The sequence below is a fragment of the Zalophus californianus genome, chromosome 9 (genome assembly GCF_009762305.2).
Source record: "Zalophus californianus isolate mZalCal1 chromosome 9, mZalCal1.pri.v2, whole genome shotgun sequence".
Taxonomy (NCBI): Eukaryota; Metazoa; Chordata; class Mammalia; order Carnivora; family Otariidae; genus Zalophus; species Zalophus californianus.
The window spans coordinates 76,189,578-76,217,034 of NC_045603.1; the positions used below are offsets into that span (position 1 = coordinate 76,189,578).

At 40.0% G+C, this 27,457-nt stretch overlaps 1 protein-coding gene and 1 long non-coding RNA gene across 4 annotated transcripts in view; both read left to right on the forward strand.

Annotated features, from left to right (window-relative positions):
• The first annotated feature begins 548 nt into the window (after positions 1-548).
• DENND5B (DENN domain containing 5B) overlaps positions 549-27,457 on the forward strand; it is a 188,846-nt gene continuing 161,937 nt past the window's right edge. For 2 of the 3 annotated variants that reach the window (XR_003520148.2, XM_027595522.2), the window contains exon 1: positions 842-968. Coding sequence is in view for 2 of the 3 variants with exons in the window: in XM_027595522.2 (XP_027451323.2) it covers positions 842-968 (127 nt within the window). In the remaining variant the exon portion in view is untranslated. Of the gene's footprint in view, positions 969-27,457 lie in introns of all 3 variants that reach the window. The other variant, XM_027595521.2, reaches the window with a different exon arrangement.
• LOC113923034 lies at positions 1,316-2,105 on the forward strand. The gene has a single exon (XR_003520151.2). It is a non-coding gene; the product is annotated as an uncharacterized LOC113923034 (long non-coding RNA).

Here is a 27,457-nt window from a genome sequence, read left to right on the forward strand (position 1 = left end):
TTGTGGATATTGAGTTGTCACGAATTCACTGAGTAAGGATGGCTTGTAGATGGGGGTGAGGGCTGAGGGAAAGATTCAAGGACTAAGCTCTTAAAACGAGACAGGCATTTCCACATGTAACAGTTTAAAAGAGGCTGACGGTCCAGGCCATCATCTGAAATCTGAGATCATCTGAAATGATCTCAGACTGGCTGTTAACCTTCCCTAAAGCTGCTTTTTAAAAAATTTTTTATTAGGATAGGTAGCATCTCCTTTGGAAGACACAACCCCGCGCTGCGGCTAACCCTCTCGGCTGGCGGAGGCCAGCACGCGTGTGTGCGGTCGCCCCCTGCGCCGCGGCCCCGGCTAGCCGGCACGAATCCTGCCCGCGCCAGGCGCTCCCTCGCAGCCCGCGGGGCGCGCGCGCACACAGGACCTGAGAGCGCGCTCCCGTCCCTCGCGAGCGCGCCCTCCTCTCCGCCCCCTCCCACCCCACGCGCTGGTCCTCCGCGCCCCCGCCCTTCCAGCGCTCCCACAGCCCGAGCGCCGCTCAGCTGACCGGCGGGCGCCAGACGCCGCGGCTTCCAGTTCGCGAGCACAGCTGCGGCGGCGCGAGCCTCTCACGCCGACACTCCCCCTGCGCGCCCCTCCCCCACCCGGGACCGGGATCGGGACCGACTGGGCGCGAGCTCGAGGCGGCTTCTCCGGCGCCGGGCGAGGAGCGAGGCTGCGGTGACGAGCGGCGGCTGCGCGGCCATGGGCGCGCCGGTGTCGCCCTAGGACAGGCGCGCGGAGACGGCATCCGGAGCGGCGAGCCTTCCCGAGAGGCGGCGGCGGCGGCGGCAGGAGCAGCGCGGCCGGGATGAGCGGGAGCGGCGCGGCGCCTGGCCCGAGCTCGGGCTCCTCCCCGACCGCCTGCCGCTTCGCGCACTACTTCGTGCTGTGCGGGATCGACGCAGACAGCGGGCTGGAGCCCGACGAGCTGGCGGGTAAGGCCGGGCTACGGCGGCGCGGCGGTCCCCTCAGGGACGCGAGGGACGCTGCGGGGACGCGCGGGAGGCGGGTCATAGACAAAGTCGGCTCCCGGCGGCGCCCGCTTTCCATCCGAACCGGCGCCCGGGCGGCGATTTAATGACATTGTTATTTATTCCGCGTGCAGGGTGCGCTGCTGAGCCTGCGGGCGTCGCGCCGCTGAGGGCGCCCGCCTCAGGCTTTGCCTCCAAGGCGCGGGGTTATTAATAACGGGGGCGGGGGCGGCGGCGGCCTCGAGAGCACGGCCCCCGCCCGGCACGCTCCCCCCCTCGCCCGCAGCTGCACGCGGAGGCGTCCGGTGAGTCACCGGGCGCGCTAACTCCCCGGCCTTGCCGCGATCCCGTGCATCCCACCCCCCACCCTCTCCGCCAGACTGCGAAGTTTCAGCCCTGGCACGTGACGCGGCGCTCAGGCCCCCCCCTCCCGGGGGAGGCGGCGACACAGACCGCTGGGCGGCGGGGGTCGCGTCCACCGAGGCGGTGATGGCCTGCAGGGCGAGTGCAGGCGGGAGGCTGGTTGGACTTCATCCTTGACTGTTCCCTGTCTGCGCCCCTTCCCGCCTCGCGTTCGGCGATGACGGTGGAGTCACCTTTTGGAATGCTGTCTATTTGGCAGTGTCACGGGAGCTGGGGAGGACCTTTGATCGCTTGGGACTCGGCACGACGCTTTGTTGACACCACCTACACTGTCCCTGAGTTTAGTAGTTGGACCTTCGTCCCTCACTTGGGTGCACCGTGTGTTACTGCCGGGCTTTTCCTGGAGGGACACCGGTCCCTGCTCTTTACCCATTTGATGGCGCAGTGCAGGGCTGAGCTGGGAACCGATGCTGGGAAAAGGGGCCGTTAAAGGAAGATGGGGGGGGGCGGGTAATGAGTGCGCAGTGCCGGGAAGAGGCCAGAGAGAAACGACCCATTTCATTTTTTCACGCCTCTTTCTTTCTGCTTGCCTTCTTGGGATCTGAGTCTTGATTTTTTTTGTTGTTGTTAATGGATGAGACAAGTGACATCTATCGCCTGAACTTTATCTGTGTCAGTGTTAAACACTTAGGTCATAGCTTTCCAGAACAGCTTGCTTTGGACATAGCATGCCTTATTGCTTGCACCAATGTGTATTTTTGTTTTCTCTTTTACTTTTTGGGGGGGGTAATAGAGGGGACTGGGAAGGATGTAGTAAATAATAAACAATAGTAAACAAATGTGTTCAGCTGTAAGATACAGTACTGATCAACCCGTGTCTTAGCTAAGCAAATATCTTTTTAAGCCAGGCTCACAGCAAAACATTTTCAACAAAAACTGTAAGGCTAATTTTAGTTAAAGATTTTTAGAAAGGAGGGATGAGTACCAGGTTTTTCTGTATATGTAGTTATATAATCATGTTGTTTCTTCAATTAAGATTTCATGTACATATTAAGAATGGCTTTGTTAAGGGATATGAAGTTAGAAAACATGTCTGCAGAGAGATTTGGAGAGATTCCTCTTTAGGGATTGAAGGGATTATTTTATTTTTCTAGAGTCCTTTCTCCCCTAAACATCCTAATCATTTGTAGTAAGGGGTCACTTGGAGGCCTTTTGTCAGTAGTGACTGATGAAAGGAAAAAGCCTGTATTTTTTTCTTTTCTATTTGAAGTTTATATGCCTAGTAAAGCTAAAACAACACCTGTAGGTGTGGCCTGGGACTCTTCAGGCACAGTGCAGATGGCTTTAACAAAATTAAGCAGTAAAAAATTAATTTCTGATTCATTTTTTAGACATTAACTGGCTTCTTTTGGAATACTATGCATGAGTGTGGATGCTTGTTTGAGATTTCTGCTCATAATATTTGGTGTTTTGAAGTGATCCTTTTGTCTGATGATAATTTCAGTATCAGTGATTCATTCAACAAAGAGTTTTGAAAGGCTTAAGGTGTAGATTGTGTCCAGGCCCTGTGGACAGCTGTGAACAAAGCAGTCAAAACTCCCTGCCGTAACAGTGCTTACATTTTAGTGTAAACAAATAACGAAAATATATAGTTTGCTAAATGTCAGTAAGTGCTATGAGGGAAAATAAAGCAAGGAAATGAGACTAGGGTAGTGCCAGAAGAATGGTGGGACGGTGGGATTGCAGATTTTAAATGAGACGGCTAGGGAAGGCCTCCCAGAAAAGGTGACCTTAGAGTAGAGCCTTGGTGGAGGTGAGGAAGCAAGCCATGTGGATTGTCTTGGGGAATAGCACTGCCGGCAGAGGAAGCAGTGCATGCAGAGACGAGGTGGGAGAGTGCCTAGTTTGTACAGGTAACAGTAAGGAGGCCAAGGTAGTTGGAGCTGAGGGAGGAGGAAGGTAGTAGATGTGATCATAAAGAAAGGGGAGGGGAGATTGTGCAGGGCCTAATGGACAATTGTTGAGCTTTTACTCTGAGATGGGAAGCTACTGGGAAGTTTTGAGCAGTACAATGATGAGACTTGATGTACTCTCTGAAAGGATTGCTGGGCTGCCTTGTAGAGTAGACTATGTTAGGGGTAAGGTTAGAAGCAGACCAGCTGGGAGGCTCTTTTTTGGTATGTGAGGTGGGAGGTGTTGGTTGGCTTAGACCAAGGCAGTAGCAGTGAAGTGGTGAGAAGCTGGATTATTTTGGAGGTAGAGCCAGCAGGACTTGCTGATGAATTGGATATGGTATTCATATTCAAAGAAGGTGATCAAAGATAACTCTAACATTTTTGGCCTAAACAATTATAAGCACCTCTATTTACAAAAAGTAAGAAAACTGATAGAGAAGCAGTTGGGAAAAGATTAGTTCAATTTTGGACATCTTAAGTTTGAGATATCCATTAGACATTCAAATGGAGATGTCAAGTAGGCAAGGCATCTCTCAGGGGTCAAAATTTTTATATAGACATAAATTGAAAGCCATGAAATTGGATGACATTACCCAGGCAGTGAGTGTAGGTAAGAAAAGAGAAGCTCAAGGGTTGAATCCTAGAGACACTCCCAACATTCAGAGGTGAGGAGGATGAAGAGGAAACAACTGAAGAGATTAGGAAGTATGGCCAGTAAGGTGAGAGGAAAGCAAGAGAATGTAGCTGTTACTAGCTAACCATCTTCTTGACTGTTTCCACAGAGCTTCATTTGGGGAGGAGGACACAAGGCCAGTGGGTTAGGCAAATTAGTCAGGAGGTTGTTTCTGTTTTGCTGCATTAATTTCAAAGTTAAATATAGTTAAGTTTCTATTTTACTTTTATGGAACTGATCTATTTTTATCACACTGTTTCTTAGCAAGTTGTCACTCTGCCTGTAGAAGGTCTAAGTTGACTTCTATTAAATATAAATTCTACTGATTGCTTTATAGACTTTTTCTTAACATATGCATGTTCCGAGAATTCACATTCTGCAGGTGGTGGAATAAATTTTGAAATTTATTGGTTGAAATAAATTTATTTCAATTGGTGGTTGAAATAAAATTAAGGACACAAGCCATATGATGAAGTTAACAGTTAAATAGACCAATACCTTATGATAAAGTTATCAGGGCTGTAGATTGTTTTTTATTTTTATTTATTTTTTTTTAAGGATTTTATTTATTTATTTGACAGAGAGACAGCGAGAGAGGGAACACAAGCAGGGCGAGTGGGAGAGGGAGAAGCAGGCTTCCCCCTGAGCAGAGAGCCCGATGCGGGGCTCAATCCCAGGACCCCAGGATCATGACCTGAGCTGAAGGCAGTCACTCAAACAACTGAGCCACCCAGGTGCCCCTGTAGATTGTTTTTTAGACAGTCATCCTAGTGAAGCCAGCTTTACCAGCAGTGGAAAAGACGTCTTTGGTATGTATATATTTCATAGACATACACACACATACTCCCTGTATACTGGTATTTCCTATTGTCCTTTAGTTCATCTTAGCTGTTGTGTTTCTCCTACTCACTGTATATTTTTAAAATTAATTTTATCCATAAACAAATATGTCCCTTTAGATATTAAAGTAGAAATATTTACATTTTCTTTAAGTGTTAAATATATGAAAAAGGTTTCAAATTGATTATTGCATAAAGAAGAAAGGAGGTGTAAATAGAAGTTGTTGGAATTAGTTGACATGTAGGAAGGCAGACATCATTTTGAAATTTTCTTTTATGCCTCTCATTTCCTCTAAGACCTAGCTGTAGGAATTTACATGGCTTGATTTATAGCAGCAAATCTTTTAGGCAACAGAGAAATTAAGGACCTTTATTTAAGTAACGTAAATATGCAAGCCCCCAAGAGGGAGCTTATGGTCTTTGCCTCTCTCTTTCATAGTACCTTATACGTAGTGTTTAATAAATGAATGAGTATAAAGTTTACATATGAGTCCACGAATTGTGTGGTGGCCAGAATATTCTTAAAGCATTCCAGTGGTGGTTTGGGTTTAGTTCTGCAGAGGAGTATTGAAGTATGATGGGTGCAATCCCTGCCACAGGCCCTTGTTTAAATCTCTTCCTTGGTGCCTGTATTTATTTTTAGCTTTGATTTTCTTGGGTGTGGTTTCCAGAAGAGCTTTGGGGCAGTGAAGACCATGGTCTAAATTCAAATATAGTTAACCCTTGAACAAAAGGTGGGGGTTAGGAGCGCTGACCCCTCCAATACAGTTGAAAATCTGCATATAACTTCTGACTCCCCCAAAACTTAACTACTAATAGCCTACTGTTGACTGGAAGCCTTACTGATAACATAAACAGTCAAATAATGCATGTTGTGTATATTACATAATTACATACTGTATTCTTACAATGAAATAAGCTAAAGAAAAAATAAGCTACAGAACTACTTTATTTGAAGATTTATTTATTAGAGCACTTGGACAAGTCAGGGGGAGGGGCAGAAAGGAGACAAGCAAGACTCCCTGCTAAGCAGGGAGCCAGACGTGGGGCTCAGTCCCAGGACCCCGAGATCATGACCTGAGCCAAAATGAAGAGTCTGACACTTAACTGACTGAGCCACCCAGAAGCCCGAGAAAAAAAATTTTTTTAAAGATTTATTTATCTATTTTGGAGAGAGCGAGTGAGCACACGTGTGTGGGGCAGAGGGAGACACTCTCAAGCAGACTCCCCACTGAGCAGGGAGCCTCATGATCTCACCACTGTGAAATCATGACCTGAGCAGAAATGAAGCCTCAGAGGCTTAACCAACTGAGCCACCCAGGCACCCCGAAAAGAAAACATTATTAAGAAAATCATAAGGAAGAGAAAATACATTTACAGTATTGTACTGTATTTAGTTTTTAAAATCTGCCTGTAAGTGGACCTGCGTAGTTCAAACCTGTGTTCAAAGGTCAGCTGTACAAAATTTGGTTGATACTGACCGTATCATACCACAATAGTTCTGAAAGGGACCTTAGACATCATTTACAGTGAAGAAACCAAGGCTGAGAGATTAAGGACCCTCTCAGAGAACACATTTGACTAGCAGCAGACAGCAGACTAGAGCCTAGTTGATCCAGTATACTGTGCTCCATAGTTATTTTATTTAAGGTTAGAAAAGAAATGAGCTTGACTTGAGTTTAACAAGCATCTCAGGCTTGTCTTTATTCCAGACTGCATGTCCTAGTTAAGATTGCTAAACTATGCCTTTTAAAAACTGGCCTGCTGTACAGGCTTTATGGGTTAGAGCTGCCCTGATCTGACCACCATTGGTAGTATCTTACTTGTTAGTTATCTTGTCATTGTTAATCTTAAAAATAAAACTGCCAAGTTATTTTACCAGGAAAAGTGGGTTTATTCAAGAATAGTGGAGAATTGCGATTCAGGACATGCAAGCAAGCTACAGCAAAACCATGGGCAAGTCTGGAGAAGAAAGTAGAGTACCCCTCTTTTATAGAGGAAAGAGAGTCAGGAGAGGCTCTTATAAACAAAAAGTCCATTGGGGTAAACCGGGAGTTCAAAATTCAGTGTCACTGAGTTGTGACAGTCTCTTACTGGCCGGGCCGTTGCCAGGCAAGGAGAAAACCTTCCCTTCTGGGGCTGAGGTAGTAGTTTGGATTTGCAAGGTCCCTTTTTCTGGGTTCTGCTAATGAAGTCTTGTGATGCGGTATGAGAGCTCCCCCTTCTGGCCTTTGGCCTCCAGTTTAGTGAGGTTTCCTTTTATACATTTCACACCGTCTGGCCCACAATGGATTATGTTTGGGAGTTTAAAAGGTTTGGCCTGTTAACTGAAAGGCTGGGGAAGAGAAATAAAAGGATCAGCCTCCATTCTAATGAGGCCAAAGAAGATTCAAGGTCTAGTTACTATGATACAGTGCTAACTTGATTTTAAAAATCCACTGGGAATAAAACTCTTTATAGTGAAATTGGCCCAATAGTGCGTGCAGCTAAACTCTGAGTAATAACCCCAGGGCTCAGGCTTCTGTTCCATTGGTTAATGCAGGACATACCAGCATAGGGAGCTCAGAATATGAGACGGTGAGACAGAAAGGGAAAGGGGACGAGAGAAGGACATAAGTGTCTTTGGAGAAGAAGATAATAGTAAGAGAAGGGAAAGAAAAAGGGGATGGGGCGAGACAGAAGAGGCTGGAGGAGTACAAGTAACATCTGCTGAGGTATTGAGACAGACTTCTGAAATTCCTGAGTATATCCTTTTGCTTGTACTAATTCCACTGCTGGTCACAGATATCCTTGGAGTAATAAAAGTGTCTAGAATACAGTACATTATCAGTCATAATTTTCATGAGGCTTCATAGAGAAGAAAACATTTTCCTCTTCTGAAATTCATTGGAGGGTAGAGACAGTTTTCTTACATAAGATACTTTAGGAAACAAGTGCCATTATATCCAAACCCTTAACATTTCTGATTGATAACAACCTAAATTTTGTTTTTAGGAAAGCCATAACTAGCCAGTACACTTTGGATTAATTGTTTAATGTTAATTGTTTACAGTGTGTCAGGTTGTAGAGTATATAGTGACAGTCACCATTCTGTAAAGAATCTACAATGAAATAGCAATAATTAATACTGCTTTCCGCATGGCAAGCACTGTGGTAAATGCTTCATAGTTATTGCTTCATTTAATCCTGGCAACCACCGTAGGAAGTGGCATTATCTTCTCTGTTTTGCAGGTGAGGAAACGGAGACTAGGGAGTTTTAAGTGCTTCACCCAGGTTCATATAGTATGTATATGGGAGGAGGGATGGACATAAGTGTCTTCTTATATTCTGAGCTCCCTGTGCTGGTGTGTCCTGTATTAACAAATGAACAGAAGCCTGAGCCCTGGATTGAAAAGTCTCTCTAGCGTGATTCATTCATGTCCATAACCACTACATTTGCCACCTCCTTAATAACATGCACTATATCATACAGATTGTAAAATCTACCAGTGTAGGGACCACATGGATAACCTTATAACTAAATGAGATTATCTTTTAACTTCTTACAGGAAAGATATTAAGAAGGAGACTACTTGGTCTTTATGACTTTCAGACCTGACTATGTCTCTCTTTATGGTCAGCACGGGTAATGTCTCTTGCATGAATGAATTCCTTTATTCATTCATCAAAAAATTAGAAGAGTATATATATGTTACTTTTGTATTTATTAATGAATATATATAAAGATAAGATTTTACCATATAAATATAAGGCATTTACTACATAAATAAATCTTCCATCTTTTTAAAAATCTCTTTGCTCTTTTTACTGGGTTTTATCATCTGTCTTTTCTTAGCGTAAATTCTTATTTGTCCTTAGATGAGTTTATAGTTTTTTAAAAGGAATGTATGATTGCTTGTGAAACTATAATTAGAGCTGGATGCACAGTCAGAAGCCAGGAGTCCGATCCTGGCCTGTGACTTAGGACATCTGTGGGCTCAGTGTTTTCATCTATTTCGAAGGGGTTAAGTGAAGTGACTGATTTCTGAACATACTACTCCTCTCTTCCATGAGCCTGAACTTGTTTTTGAGTGGAAAAACTAAATGTATCTGTTTAAAAAAAAATTAATGGCCACATGAGGACCAATTGAGTAATTACAATTTCAGCCACAAGGAAAGGAAAAAAAAATCAGTTAGTCTTTGCGTTCTCATACAGGAAAGGTGCAGTTTTTAATAAGCTTTTTGAAATATTAGTATCAATTCATGGACTCTCAATTATTATCTACATTGGCCCTTAGAGAGCCAGGGACCCATTTGAAATCACTGTATTAGAGAATCTCTTGAAGTTTATACTAGCAGTATGAATGATACTGCCAACTATCCACAAATGGGATAGGCAGCGGGAACTTAGAATAATTTTTTCCATGTAAAATTTTTCAGTAGCTCCCTTTGTATTTGGATTAGGATTCAAACTCTTTACCCTGTATCTTAGTTTGTTCAGGCTGTTATAATAGAATACCATAGACTGGGTGGCTTATAAATAACAGAAATTTATTTCTCACAGTTCTGGAGGCTGGGAGTCAAGTTCAAGGTGCTGGCAAATCCCATGTCTAGGGAGGGCCCTCTTCCTGGTTCATGGATGGCCCTCTTATGTGGATGGGGTGAGGGAGTTCTGTGGGATCTCTTTTATAAGGAAGGGCATGAATCCCATTCATGAGGGCTCTACACTTCCCAAGGGCCCACCTCCAAATACCATCACATTGGAGATTAAATTTCAACATATGAATTTTGGGAGGGACACATATTTAGTTTATAGCCCCCTGGTTTGCAAAGCTTTTCATGATCTGTTCTTTGTCTACTTTTCCAACATTTTCTGGTTGGATCACTATTTCCTGCTATGTTGATTTTCTTGAAGGTCCTTAAAAACAGTAAGCTGTTTCTTGTCTCATGGCGTGTTCATCTTCTCTTCCTTCTCTCCCTGGAATCCTCTTTCTAGACCAGCATTGTCCATTATAAATATAATACGAGACACACATAGTTTTAAATTTTCTAGTAGCCACATTCAAAAAGGTAAAAGAAATAGGTGATATTAATTTTAATGATATATTTTATGTATGTATCTAAGATTATTTCAGCATATAATCAACATGAAAATTATTAATGAGATATTTAATAGCCACATGTGACTAGTGGCTGCCCTCTTGGATAGTGCAGCCCCACATCTTTGCAAAGATTGGCTTCTCATCATTTAGGTCTCTACACAAGTGTTACCTCCTCAGATTGGCCTTCCCAGACCATCCTGTATAAAATGGTGTTCTTCCTCCCCTTGCCTGCCCCACTCTTGCCAGGAACCCTACTTTATTTTCCTTATAGCACTTAATGGCACCTGACAATATACTATATAAATGCATTTGTTTACTTTTACTTTTTAATGTCAGTCTTCTCTATTAGATTGTTGGCTCCTAGAGGGCAAGACCTTTGTCCTTTTTTTTTATTATTGTATATACAGTGACCAAAATATTGACTCAAATAGATTGTTTGAATAAGTGAATGAGATAATTTTGAGACAATTTGAGATGGACAAAAATATTTTTCCTTTTCCTTTTATTACTGGCAATAAAAATCAGTATATATGATTTATGTGTGGGTTTTTTAACTTCTAAAATGGAAACTAGAGTTTTTTAAAAAATGAGAAACTTGAGATTGATGAAAAAGCAAGAGAGTAGATGAATGATTAATTTTTTTTAAAGGTACATATCAGCTTTCTGGTGAGCTACAGTAATTTGTTACTAGCCTATTCTCTCAAAATCAACTATGACAAATTAATAATCTTTTTTTAAAAAACAACTTTATGCAAGTAAGTATGCAGGTAACAGCAAGGTTTTTTTTTGTTTTTGTTTTTTAAGCATGTAACATATTTATAAAGTAATGCCAGGTGATGGCACATAAATGATGGGTAGTGTTTATGAAATTTCAGAAAATGTGCTAAAGATTACTTGTAGCTTCAGTTGTGATTTTAGAGGAATGTCTTAGGAAATTGCATTCATAGTTTCCTTCTTCATGGACATCCCACATCAGTTTTGGACTTGGTCAGCCAGGACAGTTCCTTTGTTTCTATGAAGTTTAATCCTCTAAATATTTTTTCCCCATGCATATTTTTTCTTAATTTACCTTGTATAGTGTTCTGTTCTGCCTAAGGCTTGACTTGTTAAAATGGCACATGTAGGGGTGCCTGGGTGGCTCAGTTGGTTAAGCATCCGACTCTTGATTTCTGCTCAGGTCATGATATCAGGGTTGTGAGATTGAGCCCTACATCAGGCTTTGTGCTAGGCATGGAGTCTGCTTAAGATTCTGTCTCTCTCCCTCTCTCCCCCCACCCGCTTCCTCCTACTCTCTCTCAAAAAATAATAAAGTAAAACACCATCTGATGACCTTTAGCCAGAGATTCCAAAAATTTTTAATATGAAACTTTTTCACATTACTTTTTAAAAAAATTTTATTTATTTTATTTGTCAGAGAGAGAGAGAGAAAGCAAGCAAGCAAGCACAAGCAGGGGGAGCGGCAGGCAGAGGGAGAAGCAGGCTCCCTGCTGAGCAAGGAGCCCGATGCCGGGACTCAATCCCAGGACCCTGGGATCATGACCTGAGCCGAAGGCAGACAGTTAACTGACTGAGCCACCCAGGCGCCCCTTTCACATTACTTTTCAAACAAAACAAGTGTAAGAAGCTAAGCAGTGAGAATTCTAGGAAAAAAAGTGGAGATATTTTATATGTTGCTGAGATGGCACATCATGACGATAAGCCGCTTTCTCAGGCATCCCTGCACCTTGTCTAAGAGTCTGTGACTTTTACTAATTTGATTCTAAATTAAATATTATAACTTTTAATTAACATGAACTTTTTGAATTAATACCTTTCATTTTTCTTTTATAAACTTGTATACATCACTGGTACAAAGGTATTTTTGAATTAATGCTTTTTTAGATGACTTTCAAAGGTAAGTACTAGCACTATTAAGTCAGAAGTAGCTCTAGGAAGTCACCTTTATACAATGAAGCTGTGAAAATAGCTAACATTTATGGAGCCATGAATTGTGGTTGGTAATTTATAAACATTACTTTAAGTCTTCACAATAACTTGGTGTTATTTTCCTCATTTTATGTGAGGTGTTCCCCAAACTCAGAGTTACTAAAAGCTGGGATTACCTCCCAGGCTTTCTGGCTCCATTGCGCCTTGCTGCCCCTCCAGATCCTGTAGACCAGCTGTCCTCAACTCGTGGGTGGTGACACATTAGTGGGCCTGCCGTTTCTGAGCTGAGTCACAGTAATTATTAACAGTAGTTGAAATATTGAGGTTGTAAATGATACAAGTTTTAAAATAAGTGGAATGGAATCAAGGTCTTCTCTCCAAACGATGCTGTTCTCACTCAGTTCCATTCTCATGTGCTTTTATTGGATGGAAGAGAAAGATACGGCATTATATGCACCACTGCGGTAATTGTGAATAGCCAATACAAAATGGGAAAAATACCTAGTTAATGCTACTGCTAAGCGACTGTTACAGATGAGCTGTGAATAGTTTTCACATATTCATACTCTCTTGGGAATACCACTGCAAAAGTAGTCCATTTGCTTCTCTTCCCTGTAGTTTTTTTTTTTAATTGTTCATAATCTGAGGACACACATGTTTTTCAACACTTATGCTGGTCTAAACAACTAGATACTTTTCTAGATACTTTTCTCAATTATAAAATGTGACAGTGTCTTGGAAAGAGCTTTGAAGTATAGAGTGCAATAAAAATAGGTGAAATTATAATTTTAGAGTTGGAGAATCTTTTAAGTTCAACCCTGCTGCGAGGACCAGAATGTTGAATGCTTAGATATAGATTCTAAACTGTGAAACCCAGTTTAAAGATATTTTTAAGTAGTCTGTTTTCTAGATCCCAAATGCCTTGGGATGTAAATCCACCTGTTTTACGTAATTTTCTCCTGCCGAAGCCTGGAGGATCCGGGTTTCTGCTTTGAAGACCATGTTTTCTTGCCCTTGCCTCTTCTTTTCCAGTATAGCATGTTCTTATGGTCATTTATTTAACACAGGGACTTACTCTACAGTTTGAGGAAACAGTGTAGAAGTGATACATAAATTAAGTTTTTAACAGTCTTTTTTTTTTAAGATTGTATTTATTTGACAGAGAGAGTGCACGCTCATTCGTGTGCATATGTGTGCAGGGGGGAAGGGCAGAGGGAGAGGGAGAAGCAGGCTCCCCGCCGAGCAGGGAGCCCTGATGCGGGCTTAACCAACTGAGCCACCCAGGCGCCCAGTTTTTGACAGTCTTAATTCTTCTGTACAGTTTGGCACAAATTTGCTCAGACCAGGCTTTTTGTACATTTTTCCCCCTTAATCCTTTTTTCAAAGATCACCCTTACTTTCACGTTAGTCCTCATGAAGCCACTTCCTATTGGTTTTTAGTTGTCTCTTTTCTGTAAAGAAGAAGAAATACTCTTTTGATAAAAATTTCCAGTGTCATCAATAGTGAAGAGTTTTTAATGTCTAACTCCTCCAGTTACCTTCATCCCCAGCAGAAACTGGGTAGAGTTTCTTATTGTCCATGGCTTTTCAGGTTTAATACTTTATGTTTCTAGTATGCCTTCAGTTTCTTTTTCTTTTCTCATGGTCTTTGAGAAAACAGGGACAGTCTGCTAGATCAACAATATTCTTTCTATGTAATAAATTTATATTACTCTTTTTTTTCTTTTCTTTTTGCTGTAGATTGGGACTAAAATAGCAAGGAAGGATTGTTTTCCTCTAGGTAGATGAGACAGGAATTGTGAAGGGGAGTGACCATCTCAGCCTCTTGTATGAGTCCCTGATTATAAGACTCGGCATCAGCGTATCAAATGGAATTCCATGAGAATCAGCTACAGACTTGCATAGGAATAGCTTGAGCGGCAGAAATTTAGGGTTGGTTATAGGTTTAAAGATTATGGATGATTCACTTCCAGGACCACAGTGCTTTGTTCTATTTTCTAGGTTAATTTCTCTTCACTTCAACTTTAACCCTAACCTTTAAGGAAATTTAAATGGCTGAGGTAACAAGATAACAGATTGTTTAAGAATGTTTCCCATCTCTTGTCTCAAGTGTATTCTTTTTCTTAATAAATAAACTTTTGTCTGGATTTCAAAATATTCTGGCTCAGCTCCAGGGAAATGAGCTTTCCAGCTTGACTTCATTTGCTTTGTGCCATTGTTCACAAGAACAATGACTGTGATTTCACAGTTTATTAAAACACAAGCATTGGTACCGCTGAGGTGATTATGCCAAAATAGGTTATTTTGTTTAGTTGTTCTCACTCCTGTCTGGCAGTGCTTATTTTTCCATTGGCACCCCTAGCTACCATTTGATTTTAAATAAATACGTGAAAGCTGTGTTGTGCTTAAATGTAAAATTTTGTGTACTCCTCAGTGAAGGATGGACAGGCCTCATTTACTATGAACTACTTGTAACCTGTCTTGTCCCTGGTGGAAGGAGCCAGTGGGGAGAGTGTAAAATATGGGTGTACGGAGGGTGGAAGACAGTAGAAAAATCACACCTCTTACTCCAAAAATCCTCTTTTCCTGATCTTACTAATCTTTCTGTCACCCTCTCTTCTACTTGGAACACAGATTTTATGGTTAGAGTGTGAGAATTTGTACAGAGATATCCAAACAAGTGTCCTAGGCCCTGGAGCTCCCACAGGTTTAATTCCCTGCTGGAGGAGTCATTATAAAATCGCTTACACAAATGTTGCACCTACTAAAGTTTAACAAAGATTTACATTCACTCTTCCCTGGAATAAAGAAGAAGAAAGCAGGAGAAAAATTTAGCTTTTTCTGAATGTGGCCAAGAAGTAGACCTACTTTGTTGAATCATTAGGGGGCAGAGGCCTTGATGTGAAATGTCTGTTGACATGTATGCACATTTAGTATTTATTTCTGTGCCCCATTGAACTCTGTTGAATAGATCAGGTGACAGCTTTTATCTATCTGAAAGTCAGTCTTTGAGGGACAGCTGAAGCACTGGTGTCTGTGTGTGAGAGAGATTGGTGTGTTTTTTTTTTTAATGTAAGAGAAGTAACTTCTTAAATTTCTTGCTTTTAAAAATAAGAAATTCTCCTGTAAAATTCAGATTTGCTTTGGGACTTAAAGGAGAGTGTAAATGGTTTTATTATTTTAGTAAATACAACTGAATAGTTTTTGAATGTCTTCTGAAATGAGATATAGTCTCCTCTCAAGTGTGGGAACTGTTTTATTCCCTCTTCCCCTGTTCCCTGACCTCTGCCTTTTGACCCTGCTGCTTTGTGATGAGATTATGGGCCTTTGAGCTTTCCCCAGTGTACCCAAGGTTTCCTTACACAGCAACATAAAACTTTATGCTTCCTTAAAAGATATTCTCAGAATTGAGGAGAACATTCAGATTTAAATGTGGACATGCATTTTGTAAATATTTAAAAGTCTGTTTTTTTCTTCACACTTTCCAGAGTATCTGCATATTTTCTAATAGGAACTTTAAAGTTTTGTGGTTATTTGTATGACTAAATGTGTTTTTTCTTTTCAAGTAAAACTTTGTAATGTTATTATTTTGGAAGAGACTAAGAATTAGAGCTTTCTAGGATAAGGGAACCCAAGAGAGACCCAACTGTTTACTCCCCATTGTTGTCTATTAGGTATGAAAAGTTAAAATTTGGATTTAGAGGGTATCATGCAGGAGCAATTCAATTCAAGCAAAATTGAATATTTTCAGAGAAAATCAAGGCATTAACCTGCTTGTTTTATAATAAATGCCTTTTAGACACTTTATTAGGTGCTTAAAATAGAGTAGGAAGAGAATCAGGGACAAACAAAGGAGATGAGCCCATTTGGTTTTGCTACCTGTTGGTAGTGCATATAAGAGGTTGTTTGTGGGGGGTTTTTTCTCCCAGACATTTTAGTAGGACTTTCTGAGAAATGTCTGTTTTACACACTGAAATATTCCACCAGGAGTGAGGTAAATAAAATAATTGGTTTGAAATAATAAAAGGTAGTAAGTGTTTTTTAAAAAATTGTGGCTTTTAAATTATAAAAGTAATGTATGCTCATTTTGAAAACTGGAGAATACAGGATTGCATTAAAGAAAACAGTGATCACCTGTTATTCTAGAGGGGTAGAATTTAAAATAAAAATAGAAGTTCTGATTTCTAGTCACTAATTAGAAGACAGAGTGACCATTTTACTGAAGTTGTGTGGTTAAATGAGCTGAGCAATAATCTGAGAAACACAATAGCATTTTTTTATGTCGAAGTCATTGCCACTGATTTAGTATATGACATCTTTAAAGATCTCTGTAAATAATTATTGATTGAAAGACGAATAAATAAATGAAATGGAGTTGTCCATCTCAGGTGTTCGAGGGATAAAAATTAAATTCTTAGTACTTGCAACAACTTTTTTTTTAAACCAAAATCCTTTATACTACCAGTAATTAAGGTGAAATGGGAGAAGAAAGAATAGCTTTGAAACTGAGGAGTTTAATGCTAAAATAATCTATCACAAAATGTTTTTTCCCATTATGGGAAAGAAAGGGGAAAGCACTGGTGACAAATGAGATGGGAAGACGGAGAAAAGAAGCTAGTAAGCCAAAGAGGCAGTTCAGTGACAATTAAGGTAAACTCTTGATCTCTGTCTTAGTAGGAATCTGATTTAGTCACATAGCAGAGTGGAAATTTATTTAGATGGTATAAGATACCTCTGATGGAGAATCTGATTGTCTGTCTTCAGGTTGCTGGAAGAGAATAATATTTTAGGAAGGCTGATTTGACACTTGTCCCTCACAGCTCCTTTCCTGTCTCCCATTGTAGGGGCTGGGTAAACATTTCATGGTCAGTGCGGGCACTAACTGCAAAGAACACAGAGAAGGTCTGCAGGTTTTCTTCTCATGTAGTGGAGTAATAAGAACAAGGACAGTCTTTTATTGTCTTGCAGTGTTTTGGCTGTTGGTGCTTTTAGATACCTTCTGTAAATGACTTTACTCCTAAAACATACTTATCATGAGTTTCATGTGTAAACCAAATGAAGACCTTAAGAAAGCAAAGAAGGGACATTTATCATAGTAACTAGAAAAACTTATACAAGGGCAGATGTGCTTATCTCCTTCTCTTTAAATCTATCAATTTACTGGCATGAATAGGACTTTTGTTAGTAAGGACAGTGCTTTCTAAAAATTTTTTGAGTAAATGAAACAAACCTTCCAAAAAAGAAAAATATACAAAGCACAAAAGAGGGAGAGAGAGAGAGAGAACCCTAGTTAGTTTTTATCTGGAGGGATATTTGCATTTTTATTTCTGTTATTTTTTAGGATAGGCTGAATTCAGGTGAATTTTAGTTGCTAAAGTACTGTGACTGGCATTGGTTCTTAAAAAAATTTTTGGAGCATATAATGCAATAAAGAAAGTAAAGGGGCAAACTTTGGGAAAAGGGGGCTTATTTTTTCCCACATCTGTGTTCCCACATTTTGTTTCTAGAACTAAATGTACATAGTACACACTTAAAAGATATGTAGGCTAGCTTGCTTTAAGTATTTCATGGAGTGGGAGATGAATTGGGAAGAGAGATTTAATCTGGCTTTTGGATGATTTTTCTGTCACAATGCTGTGGTTATAGGTCAGAGAGGACCTAAGAAATAAAGGAATTTGACTGGTTCACATAAGTTTTTTTAGGGGTGGGATGTTTAGGTATAATTTGAGCAGAGCTCTAGCTCCTTTTCATTGCAGTTCTTTATGCTCTGTCTATCCTCAGTGTTGACTTGACTTCCTTCCTTCAAGGTAATAAAATGGTGGCAGTAGTTCAGGCTGCACATTTGCATATCACACCTTCCCTAGAAGAGATTTAACTTTCCTCTTTCACTCCCCACTCACATCATGAAACACAAATCTTGGTCTTTGTGATCAGACCACTTTACGTCACGCTTCCCAGTGGCCCATCCTTAATTTATCAGTCTGGCAAGAAAGATGGGATTAAACTAGGGACCAGTGCGCCTGGGTGGCTCAGTTGGTTAAGCGACTGCCTTCGGCTCAGGTCATGATCCTGGAGTCCCGGGATCGAGTCCCACATTGGGCTCCCTGCTCAGCAGGGAGTCTGCTTCTCCCTCTGACCCTCTTCCCTCTCATGCTCTCTATCTCTCATTCTCTCTCTTTCAAATAAATAAAATCTTAAAAAAATAAAATAAATAAACTAGAGACCAGAGCACCTGGGTGGCTTCGTTGGTTGAGTGTCTGACTCTTGATTTTGGCTTAGGTCTTGATCTCGGGGTTGTGTGATTGAGCCCTGCATGAGGCTCCATGTCCAGTGCATAGTCTGCTTTTCCCTCTCCCTCTGCTCCTCCCCCCTGCTCGTGTGCTCTCTCTCTAAAATAAATGAATAAATAAAATATATTTTTTAAAGATTTATTTATTTATTTGACAGAGAGTGAGCGCACGAGCCGGGGGAGTGGGAGAGGGAGAAGCAGGCTCCCCACTGAGCAGGGAGCCCGACATGGGGCTCGATCCCAGGACCCTGAGATCATGATCCAAGCCAAAGGTAGACACTTAACCAACTGAGCCACCCAGGCGCCCCGAAATAAAATCTTAAAAAAAAAAAAAATAAACTGATTAGAGACAGTATGAGATGAAAACTAGGGCTGCTTCACAATGGAAGGGGAAAGGAAGTGGCTGTTGGGAAGCAACCTAACTGAATGCCAGACTATGAAGAAGGCTCCTTTTTTTTTTTTTTTTTTTTTTTGGTTAAAGATTTTATTTATTTGACAGAGACACAGCGAGAGAGGGAACACAAGCAGGGGGAGTGGGAGAGGGAAAAGCAGGCTTCCCACCGAGCAGGGAACCCGATGCGGGGCTTGATCCCAGGACCCTGGGATCATGACCTGAGCCGAAGGCAGACGCTTAACGACTGAGCCACCCAGGCGCCCCAAGAAGGCCCTTTGAGAGACAGAAAAGAGCCCCTGAAAAGTTTTGAACAAGAGAATGTCATGCTCAAAGCTATGCTTTAAGAGTATTACTCTAGATGAGGGGTGTAGAATGGAATTAAACTGGGAAGAAACTAAAAGTGGCAAAACCAATTAGGAAATCGCTATTCTGCAACTTTACTGAATGTAGTCTAATAGTTTTTTGTTGGACTCTAGTGTTTTCTATGTATAATATGTCATCTGCGAATATTGACAGTTTAACTTCTTCCTTACTGATTTGGGTGCCTTTTATTTCTTTTTCTTGTCTGATTGCTGTGGCTAGGACTTTCAGTATTGTGCTAAATAAAAGTGGTGAGAGTCGGCATCCTTGTCCTGTTTCTGATCTTAGAGGAAAAGGTCTTTTGTTTTTCACCATTGAGTGTGATGTTGGCTGTGAGTTCTCCCATTTATGGTAGGCTTTATTGTGTTGAGGTATGTTCCCTCTGAATGCACTTTGTTTAGTTTTCTATCATAAACAGATGTGGAATTTTGTCAAATGTAGAAAACTGTTAAACCAGAGGGAAGGGCTTGAATTAGGAGAGTGGCACTGGGAGTAGAGAACAGAGGATGGGTATGAGAGTAGGACAGACATTGGATGAATTGATTTGAAAACTATTTTATGTGAGGTTAAAGGGGAGATGAGGCATATAGGACTGAGATTTTGGGCCCAGGCAACAGGGATATGGTAGTGTCATTCATAGAAGGAAGGAACACCGGAGGAAATAAGGAAATAGGGGATGTTTAGGTCAATTTTGAATTTGTGGTAGTAATAATGCTGGTATAACTTTATTTTCCTTTACAGCAGGAGGATTAAAAGTCTCTTCTTCAAATCTTATTATGATAGAAGTGTTTATGTTAAGGGGTGTGTATACAAATAAGTGGTGGAGCTAGTACTTGAATTCAAGACTTCAGACCCAGAGTTCTATTTTCTTTCCATAATGTCACACTTACCTCTGTAGGCATAACTCATGAATTCTTTCCTTCCCACCCCCCTCCCTCCTTCCTTCCTTCCCTCCCTCCCTTCCTTCCCTCCTTTGATTGAGGAACCAAGAATGGGTGCATATTAATTTGAATCTGTGTTTTTAAACACAAAGTATAAAAATTCTATAATTAAGGAAAATATAGAACTAGCCAGATACAAGCTGAGACTTAGTTTTGAATTAGGATAGTTTGCTGGGCATTAATTAGTAAATAATTTACCTATTTTCTGCAGTGCTTAAGTTTGTAGCTAAAATGCACAGTTGTTTTTGTGACAGGCTTTAGTAGTGCATTTAGAATTCATCTGTATTCTTCAGCTACGAGGCAGTGAACCATATGCCCTTTGACATTTTGGAGTTTGTACAGCAAAAAACTGTCTAACCAGTTTGAATGTCTGCAGGTGTTTGCAGTGGGTTCTAGGCATTCCCACCTAAAATGTTCAGGTCATCTGGTACTACTCTAGAACTATGTGTACCAGTTGCTGATAATGCATCTGTGGTGCTTACTCTAGAGCCTGGCAGGATGTAATTGCTCGGTTGACATTAGCTATTATTCTCATTAACATAATTGATTGGAGATAGCCTCAGACACTTTGATGAGATTTAAGTTGTTGATGAAACTCTCCTTCAATTCCAAGACAATCCCTGGGGTTGTGTCCTTTTTTTCCTAAGGGATAATTTTATCCGTTAAAAAAATAGATAATACATTCATTTGGTATCATTTTCAGAAGATAGAAGAAAATTGTGTTAAAAAAATGTATCTCATCCTTTCCCCTAGCCTTTCAGTTCCTTTCCCCAGACATAATCATAGTTACCACTTTCTTGTGTATGCTTCTAGAGGTATTCTCTGCATTCCATGACATGTGTTTTAATTAATCTTAGATTATACTCTTACCTTTGAACTTTGATATATTTCTCTTTTACCCATGTTTTTGCCTTTTTACCTCACTTTATTTGGTAACAATGATAAAGGTATTGCTCAAATTATATTTTTTATTGTTTAGATCACATCAGATACAGTCCCTAGTTTGCAGTTGGCATTCATGTTCAGAGATGTTAAATGAATTGCCTAGGTTTACATTACTAGTGGCAGAATTAGAACCAGAAGGAAGGTTCTTCTGAGTCCAAATCCAGGCTTCTTTCATTACAGAGGAACTTAGCCTTTCTCTTGTGTCAAAGAGCCCACCTGCCTAATTTGATGGAGAGCAATGCACTTATACCTAAAAAGATAGTACCTGTCAACTAATTATCACCTGATTGCCAATATTATCTCATCTTCATCCTCCTACCTCCTTATGCCTACGAGTCGCTACAGTATTATTTTGTAACAAATCCCAGATTTTATGTCCTTTCATCTGTAATATTTTAGAATGTGTCTCTAAAAATAAGGACTCTTCTATGTCCACTTTAATAAAATGAATTTTGATTTTCTATTTAATCTTCAGATCTTAGTTACAATTTATGTGTTGAATAAATACTATGAAATGCCTTAGTCTCATTAACCAAATGCAATAATTAAATCAAGAAGTAAATTTTATGTGTGCTTTTAACATTTTTAAAGTAATATTGGCAAAGGTGTTGAGAAAGTAATTATTAAAAGTTATTCTAGCTCAAATTTAGGAATCTTAAAAAGGCTCTTTTAGCACCTTTGTTATAAATAAGCTTCTCAATAGGGTTGTTTCATTATATTAGTTAACTATTGTTGAGGGTCAAGATTATCCTAAAATACAGTGCTCAAAACAGATGTTTATTATCTTGCATACTTTGTGAAGGTCGGGAATCCAGGAGCAGCTTAGCTGGGTGCTTCTGGCTTAAAGTGTCTCTTAAAGGTTGCACTCAAGCTGTTGGCAGGAGCTGTAGTCATCTCAGGGCCTGGCCCAACTCTGCCTGAAGAATCCACTTCTAAACTCATTTGTGTGGTTGTTAGCAGGCCTCTCTGTTCCTCACCAGTTGGGCCTCTCTGTAGGCTGCTTGTGTGTCCTAATGATGTGGCTGCTGGTTTCCCTCAGAGCAAGTGATCAGAGAGAAAGGGAGAGAGAGAGACCCATGATAGAAGTCAAAAATTTTTACAGCCTACTCTCAGAAGTGACATACCATCATTTTTGCCCTATGCTATTGGTCACACAGACCAACCCTGCCTGGTACACTGTGAGAGGGAATTCCATTAGGCTGTGAGTACTGGAGGCAGGGTCATTGAGAACCATCTTGGAGGCTAGCTACCACACTGATTTGAGCAATATTGAAGCTTTTAAACCTTTGATTTAGGACTTACAGACTTCAGGAACAATTTTAAATAGAGTATACCAAAGGTGTAGTAGTGTGCAGGATTTTAAAGCAATCTGTATTTTAAAGAAATAATACAAATCTATTTTGAGAAGCAATGTTGCAGAGTTTGAGCATGGATGGGCTTGGAAGCTGGCCTGCTTTGAACAAGTTACTTAAATTCTCTTTACCTAGTAATAATAGTACTCTTAACGCCTCTTGGGATATGCTGGTCATATGCTTAGAACAGTGCCAGGCACATAGGAGGTGTTCAGATATTATTATTTTTATTGTTAAAAGAACTTGAGAATACAAGTGAACTCAGCTGCTTCTATATCTGGAATATCCAGTAGAATGTTGAAAGTTGAGTCTGGAGAGATGGGCAGGGACAGTGTGCTCTGGGAAGGATGAGCCTTCACCTCTGATGGCTATGCAGAGTTGATTTGTATTTGTGCTGTTGCTAACCCTTGGCAATTAGTATTTATTTTAAACTACTTTGTTTAAAAGAGTGGTTAGCTTTTGTAGCACTTCTCTGTCCGTTTTTGCTTGGGTGGTAACACCTGCATTTATGCTTCAGATGCAGCAGTACAGGGCACACAGGTGTTCTTTTCTTTCCTCTTTTTAAAATTTTATATAATAGTCCTAATTTGAAAGGGAAGTGATGGTGGTATTGCTTTTTAAAAACAGAAAAGGAAAATGAAAAAAAAAAAAGAATGAAAAGGGTTGTAGTGGAGGGGAACTGAAAAGTGCTTGATAAATTATGTAAGGAAGCATTTGGCTTTGGTCAGAAATTTAGTTGTTAGCCAGCTGCAAGCAAACCCATCTGGCACACTTTTTCATTATTCTTCTGAAATATTCATGGTCTCCAACAGTCCCTGCCTTGTTTCCTTTAGATCCTCACATATTCTCATCTTCCGGTAGCCAATCTGGAGTTGCAGTGAGTTGCCCTTGTTTTGTTTCCTTGTTGCTGTGAATGTAATCAATAAAGAATAGACACTCAAGAAAAGTTTATATATACTCAGATCTCTTACAAAATAAGCTGTGGGACAAATGAAATGAAGGATTTGAGAACAGACTGGCTAAAATAATCGCTACAGTTAATTATGCTTTAAAGTATCTTACTTTAAACATCTATGAATTATGAATCTCTTCTGATTAAGCAGTACCCTTCATTTTTATTAAATTTTATTTTGATTTAGAGAGCATGTGATTAGTAAACTTAAAATTTTTTATTTATAAAAGACATTTGCATGTTTCTTATTAACATCCTGGAGATCTCTTGAAATCATTTAGTATGTGGATCACAGGAGATCATAAGTAATCCTTTTATATTTTAAGATTAACTTATTTTACTTCAGATCATTGATAATAAGATTATTATTTAGCATTCAAAAAAAAGTTCTGAAAATTGGTCTTATAAATTCCTCTCAAAGCTCATGGGAGTAACTTTTTTACTCAGTAGTAACTTGAGATTCACCTGGTTATTTTTACTTCTTTTTTTTAAGAAGAAACTTTGCCACTATTTAGGAATGTCTTCGATGTTCAAATATGATTTTCTGCCATTAGCTCCCTGTTTTACATGAGAAGAGAGCCCTCTTTTTTTTGTTGTTTTTGTTTTTGTTTAAAGGAGGTTAGCAGTTTGTGTTTATACCAACTGCTGAGATTTTACCTAGTTGACTAAGATTTTAAAAACAGTGGGGTCAGTCTTTTCATTTTTATAGGTTAACATTGTGACAGCAGTGTTGAAAAATAGGGGCTGTTTGTATCAAATTTGTATGATATGGATTCTAATGTTTAAGTCTAATCTTACTTTGGTTTTTCTTCTTTTAGCTTTGGCTCTTTTGTCTGCTCTGGCTTTGCAAGATGAAGAAACATAATGTCTTTATTGGGGTCATTGCTTCCCAGAAACCTGGCTGACTTTAATGGTCAATAGGACCCATTTGCCACCTTTTTAACAAAGGATCCGAAGGCCTTGCAGGCTGCCCATCTGTCTTGGGAAGCTTTGTGCAGCCAGTGTGCAAAAAGAAGTTTTACTTGGCAGAAGGAAGCCTTTTCTACATAAGTATTTAGAATTTGTAAAAAACAGTTTCTAGGTAAATACTTAAAGTGTATTTAGTTTTGTGCTATATAACAAGTTACCTGATTTTGTCCCCATGTTTAGAAAGAGGCAAATTGGACAGAATTAGAATTGTTTTTTTTAATTTATTTTTATTTTTTAAAGATTTTACTTATTTATTTGACGGACAGACGTGAGAGCACAAGCAGGGGGAGCAGCAGAGGGAGAGGGAGAAGCAGGCTCCCAGCTGAGCAGGGAGCCCGATGTGGGACCCCATCCCAGGACCCTGGGATCACTGACCTGAGCCGAAGGCAATCGCTTAACCAACTGAGCCATCCAGGCGCCCCAGAATTAGAATTATCACTAAAGAAATTGAAGCTATTATGCAGCAGTTTTAGAGTAGAAAGAAACTGAAAATTAGTTGCTCTTATCACGTATTATTTAATTCATTTTATTTTTCTTTAAGACTGTCATTTCCCAGATCATATACAACTACAAGCCATTTATTTATTTAAAATTAAATTTGTTCTGGGGCGCCTGGGTGGCTCAGTCGGTTAAGCGTCTGACTTCAGCTCAGGTCATGATCTCAGGGTCCTGGGATCAAGCCCCATGTCAGGCTCTCCGCTTGGTGAGGATCTCCCGCTACCCCTGCTTGTGCTCTCATCTTTCTCAAGTAAATAAATAAAATCTTTAAAAATAAAATAGGGCGCCTGGGTGGCTCAGATGGTTAAGCGTCTGCCTTTGGCTCAGGTCATGATCCCAGGGTCCTGGGATCGAGCCCCACATCGGGCTTCCTGCTCGGCGGGGAGCCTGCTTCTCCCTCTGACCCTCCCCCCCTCTCATGCTCTCTCTCTCTCAAATAAATAAATAAAATCTTAAAAAAAAAAAAAAGAAACCGAAACTATGAATTCAAGAATCAGATGTTGGCTAATAAGATTTAAAGGATGAGATTCTTTTTTTTTTTTTTTAAACTAAGCATCAAGTCTCAAGTAAGCCTCTTTAGGGACAAACTGTTATGGTTATATGGAGCAGAAATTATTATTTATTTACATATGCCTGGAATTGGAGTATATTTTCTTGCTGTTTCTCTATCCCATGTGTGGGTAAGGAGATGCTTTGCTGTGCTTTAAATTGTGTTTTGTTTTTTCCCCATGACGCTCTTATATTAGTGTGTAGCAGCTATATGTTTATGACTCAGAGCCTCTAATATATATAGATTCTTTTTGGTAGCTGACCTTTTTTCTTCATCCTTTGTGTATGGAGTTATCTTTTCAAATCCCTAAACCTGAGTGGAGTTTTGACAAAAGGCTCCAGCTAATCTCTTATTCCATTTTCTCATGCAAATACTTTTGTAATTCCAGTATTTTTTTCTGTTGTCTTTGCTGGGTGAGATGAGTTCACCAAGGCTAAGTACCCTCCCAACACACATACTTTTTTTTGGTTGGGAGGGGACTGGTTGCAATTTCAATAGCACGGACAGGGTAAGCCTCACTGAGAAGTGATCTTTGAACAAATACTTGAGGGAAGTAAGGGAGTTAGCCAAGTCTCTAAGGGAAATCTGGAGCCACTACAGCATTTGAACACAGTAGAGACCCCTGACTTAAGTTTTAAAAAGATAAATCTGACAGTTGTATAAAGACTAAATTTAGGGGTACAGGGAGATGTGTTAGGAAGCTTGAAGTAATCTAGATGAGATATAATGGCAGCTCAGAACAGATGGTGGGATATGATCAGTTTCTGGATATATTTGGAAGATAGAAGCAATAGGATTTCATTACCAAGTGGTGGGGTGTGAGCAATCAGGGGCGCCTCCAAAGATTTTGACTTGAGCAACTTGAAGAATGGAGTTGCCATCAACTTAAATGGGAAGACTGTGGGTTGCACGGGTTAGAGAAGGAAGGGGTGGTGCAAATTAGGGATTCAGTTTAAACATGCCGAGTTTGAGATGTCTGTTAGATATCTTGGTCAAGTATGCAGTAAGATGTATAAGTTTGGCTTAGAAAAGACTGAGCTGGAATTCTAAATTATGCATGTATTTAAGTCCTTGAGACTAGATAAGATCACCGAGGGAGACGCTGTAGATAAGAGGAAAAGGGCCAAAGATAGTTCTTGGACAATCTAACATTAAGACTGTATCAATAAGCACACTTAAAACATTTTAGGTACAAAATTGAGAGTATTTTTTAATGGATAGAATAGTAAAGAAGATGGCAACAGCCTTTGGAGTATCTCTATTTTTCTTCCCCCTCTTATAAAATTCTTAAATTTTTTTTTATTTAGTAGTAAGTTCAAGGTCACAGTAAACACACAGCCAACTCTTTTTCTGGTAGATTAACATCGTTTGATTTTATTCCTTTCACTTCTTTTGATATTCTTAAATTTTTAAATTAAACTTCAAGTATTTAATTGCTAAGCAGATATTAATAAATGCTGTCAGATTCTTATAGTTCCATTACACTTTCATTAAGCTGGACAATGAAACAAAATACAGGCAGAGTATCCTTACTGCTAATAATATATTCATCTATAAATTCTGAAAATGACCAGCTATTGGACATAGTAGGTTTAAAATTTCTTGTCTTATGTTTTTACTTCTTGCCTGAGATAATTCCAAAATATTTGTGTTTTGGCAACTTTATGTACTTAAAGCAGTACATCATAATGAATGATAGAAGGTAGCCGATCTAGCTGATGGAAAATTCTTGCCAATACTTTCAATTAGATTAATGGAGCAGATTCTGAACTATAATATTGCTTAGGAGAACGTGTCCTCCCTCTCTCTTATTCCATTCTCTGTTCCTGTTCTTTTTTTTTTAATTTTGTTATGTTAATCATCATACATTACATCATTAGGTTTTGATGTAGTGTTCCATGATTCATTGTTTGTGTATAACACCCAGTGCTCCATTCAATATATGTGCCCTCTTTAATATCCATCACCAGGCTAACCCATCCCCCCAACCCCCCTCCCCTCTAGAACCCCCAGTTTGTTTCTCAGAGTCCATAGTCTCTCATGGTTCGTCTCCCCTCCGATTTCCCCCCTTCATTTTTCCCTTCCTACTAGCTTTTTTTTTTTTAACATATAATGTATTATTTGTTTCAGAGGTACAGATCTGTGATTCAACAGTCTTACACAATTCACAGTGCTCACCATAGCACATACCCTCCCCAATGTCTATCACCCAGCCACCCCATCCCTCCCACCCCCCACCACTCCAACAACTCTCAGTTTGTTTCCTGAGATTAAGAATTCCTCATATCAGTGAGATCATATGATACATGTCTTTCTCTGATTGACTTATTTCGCTTAGCATAATACTCTCTAGTTCCATCCACTTC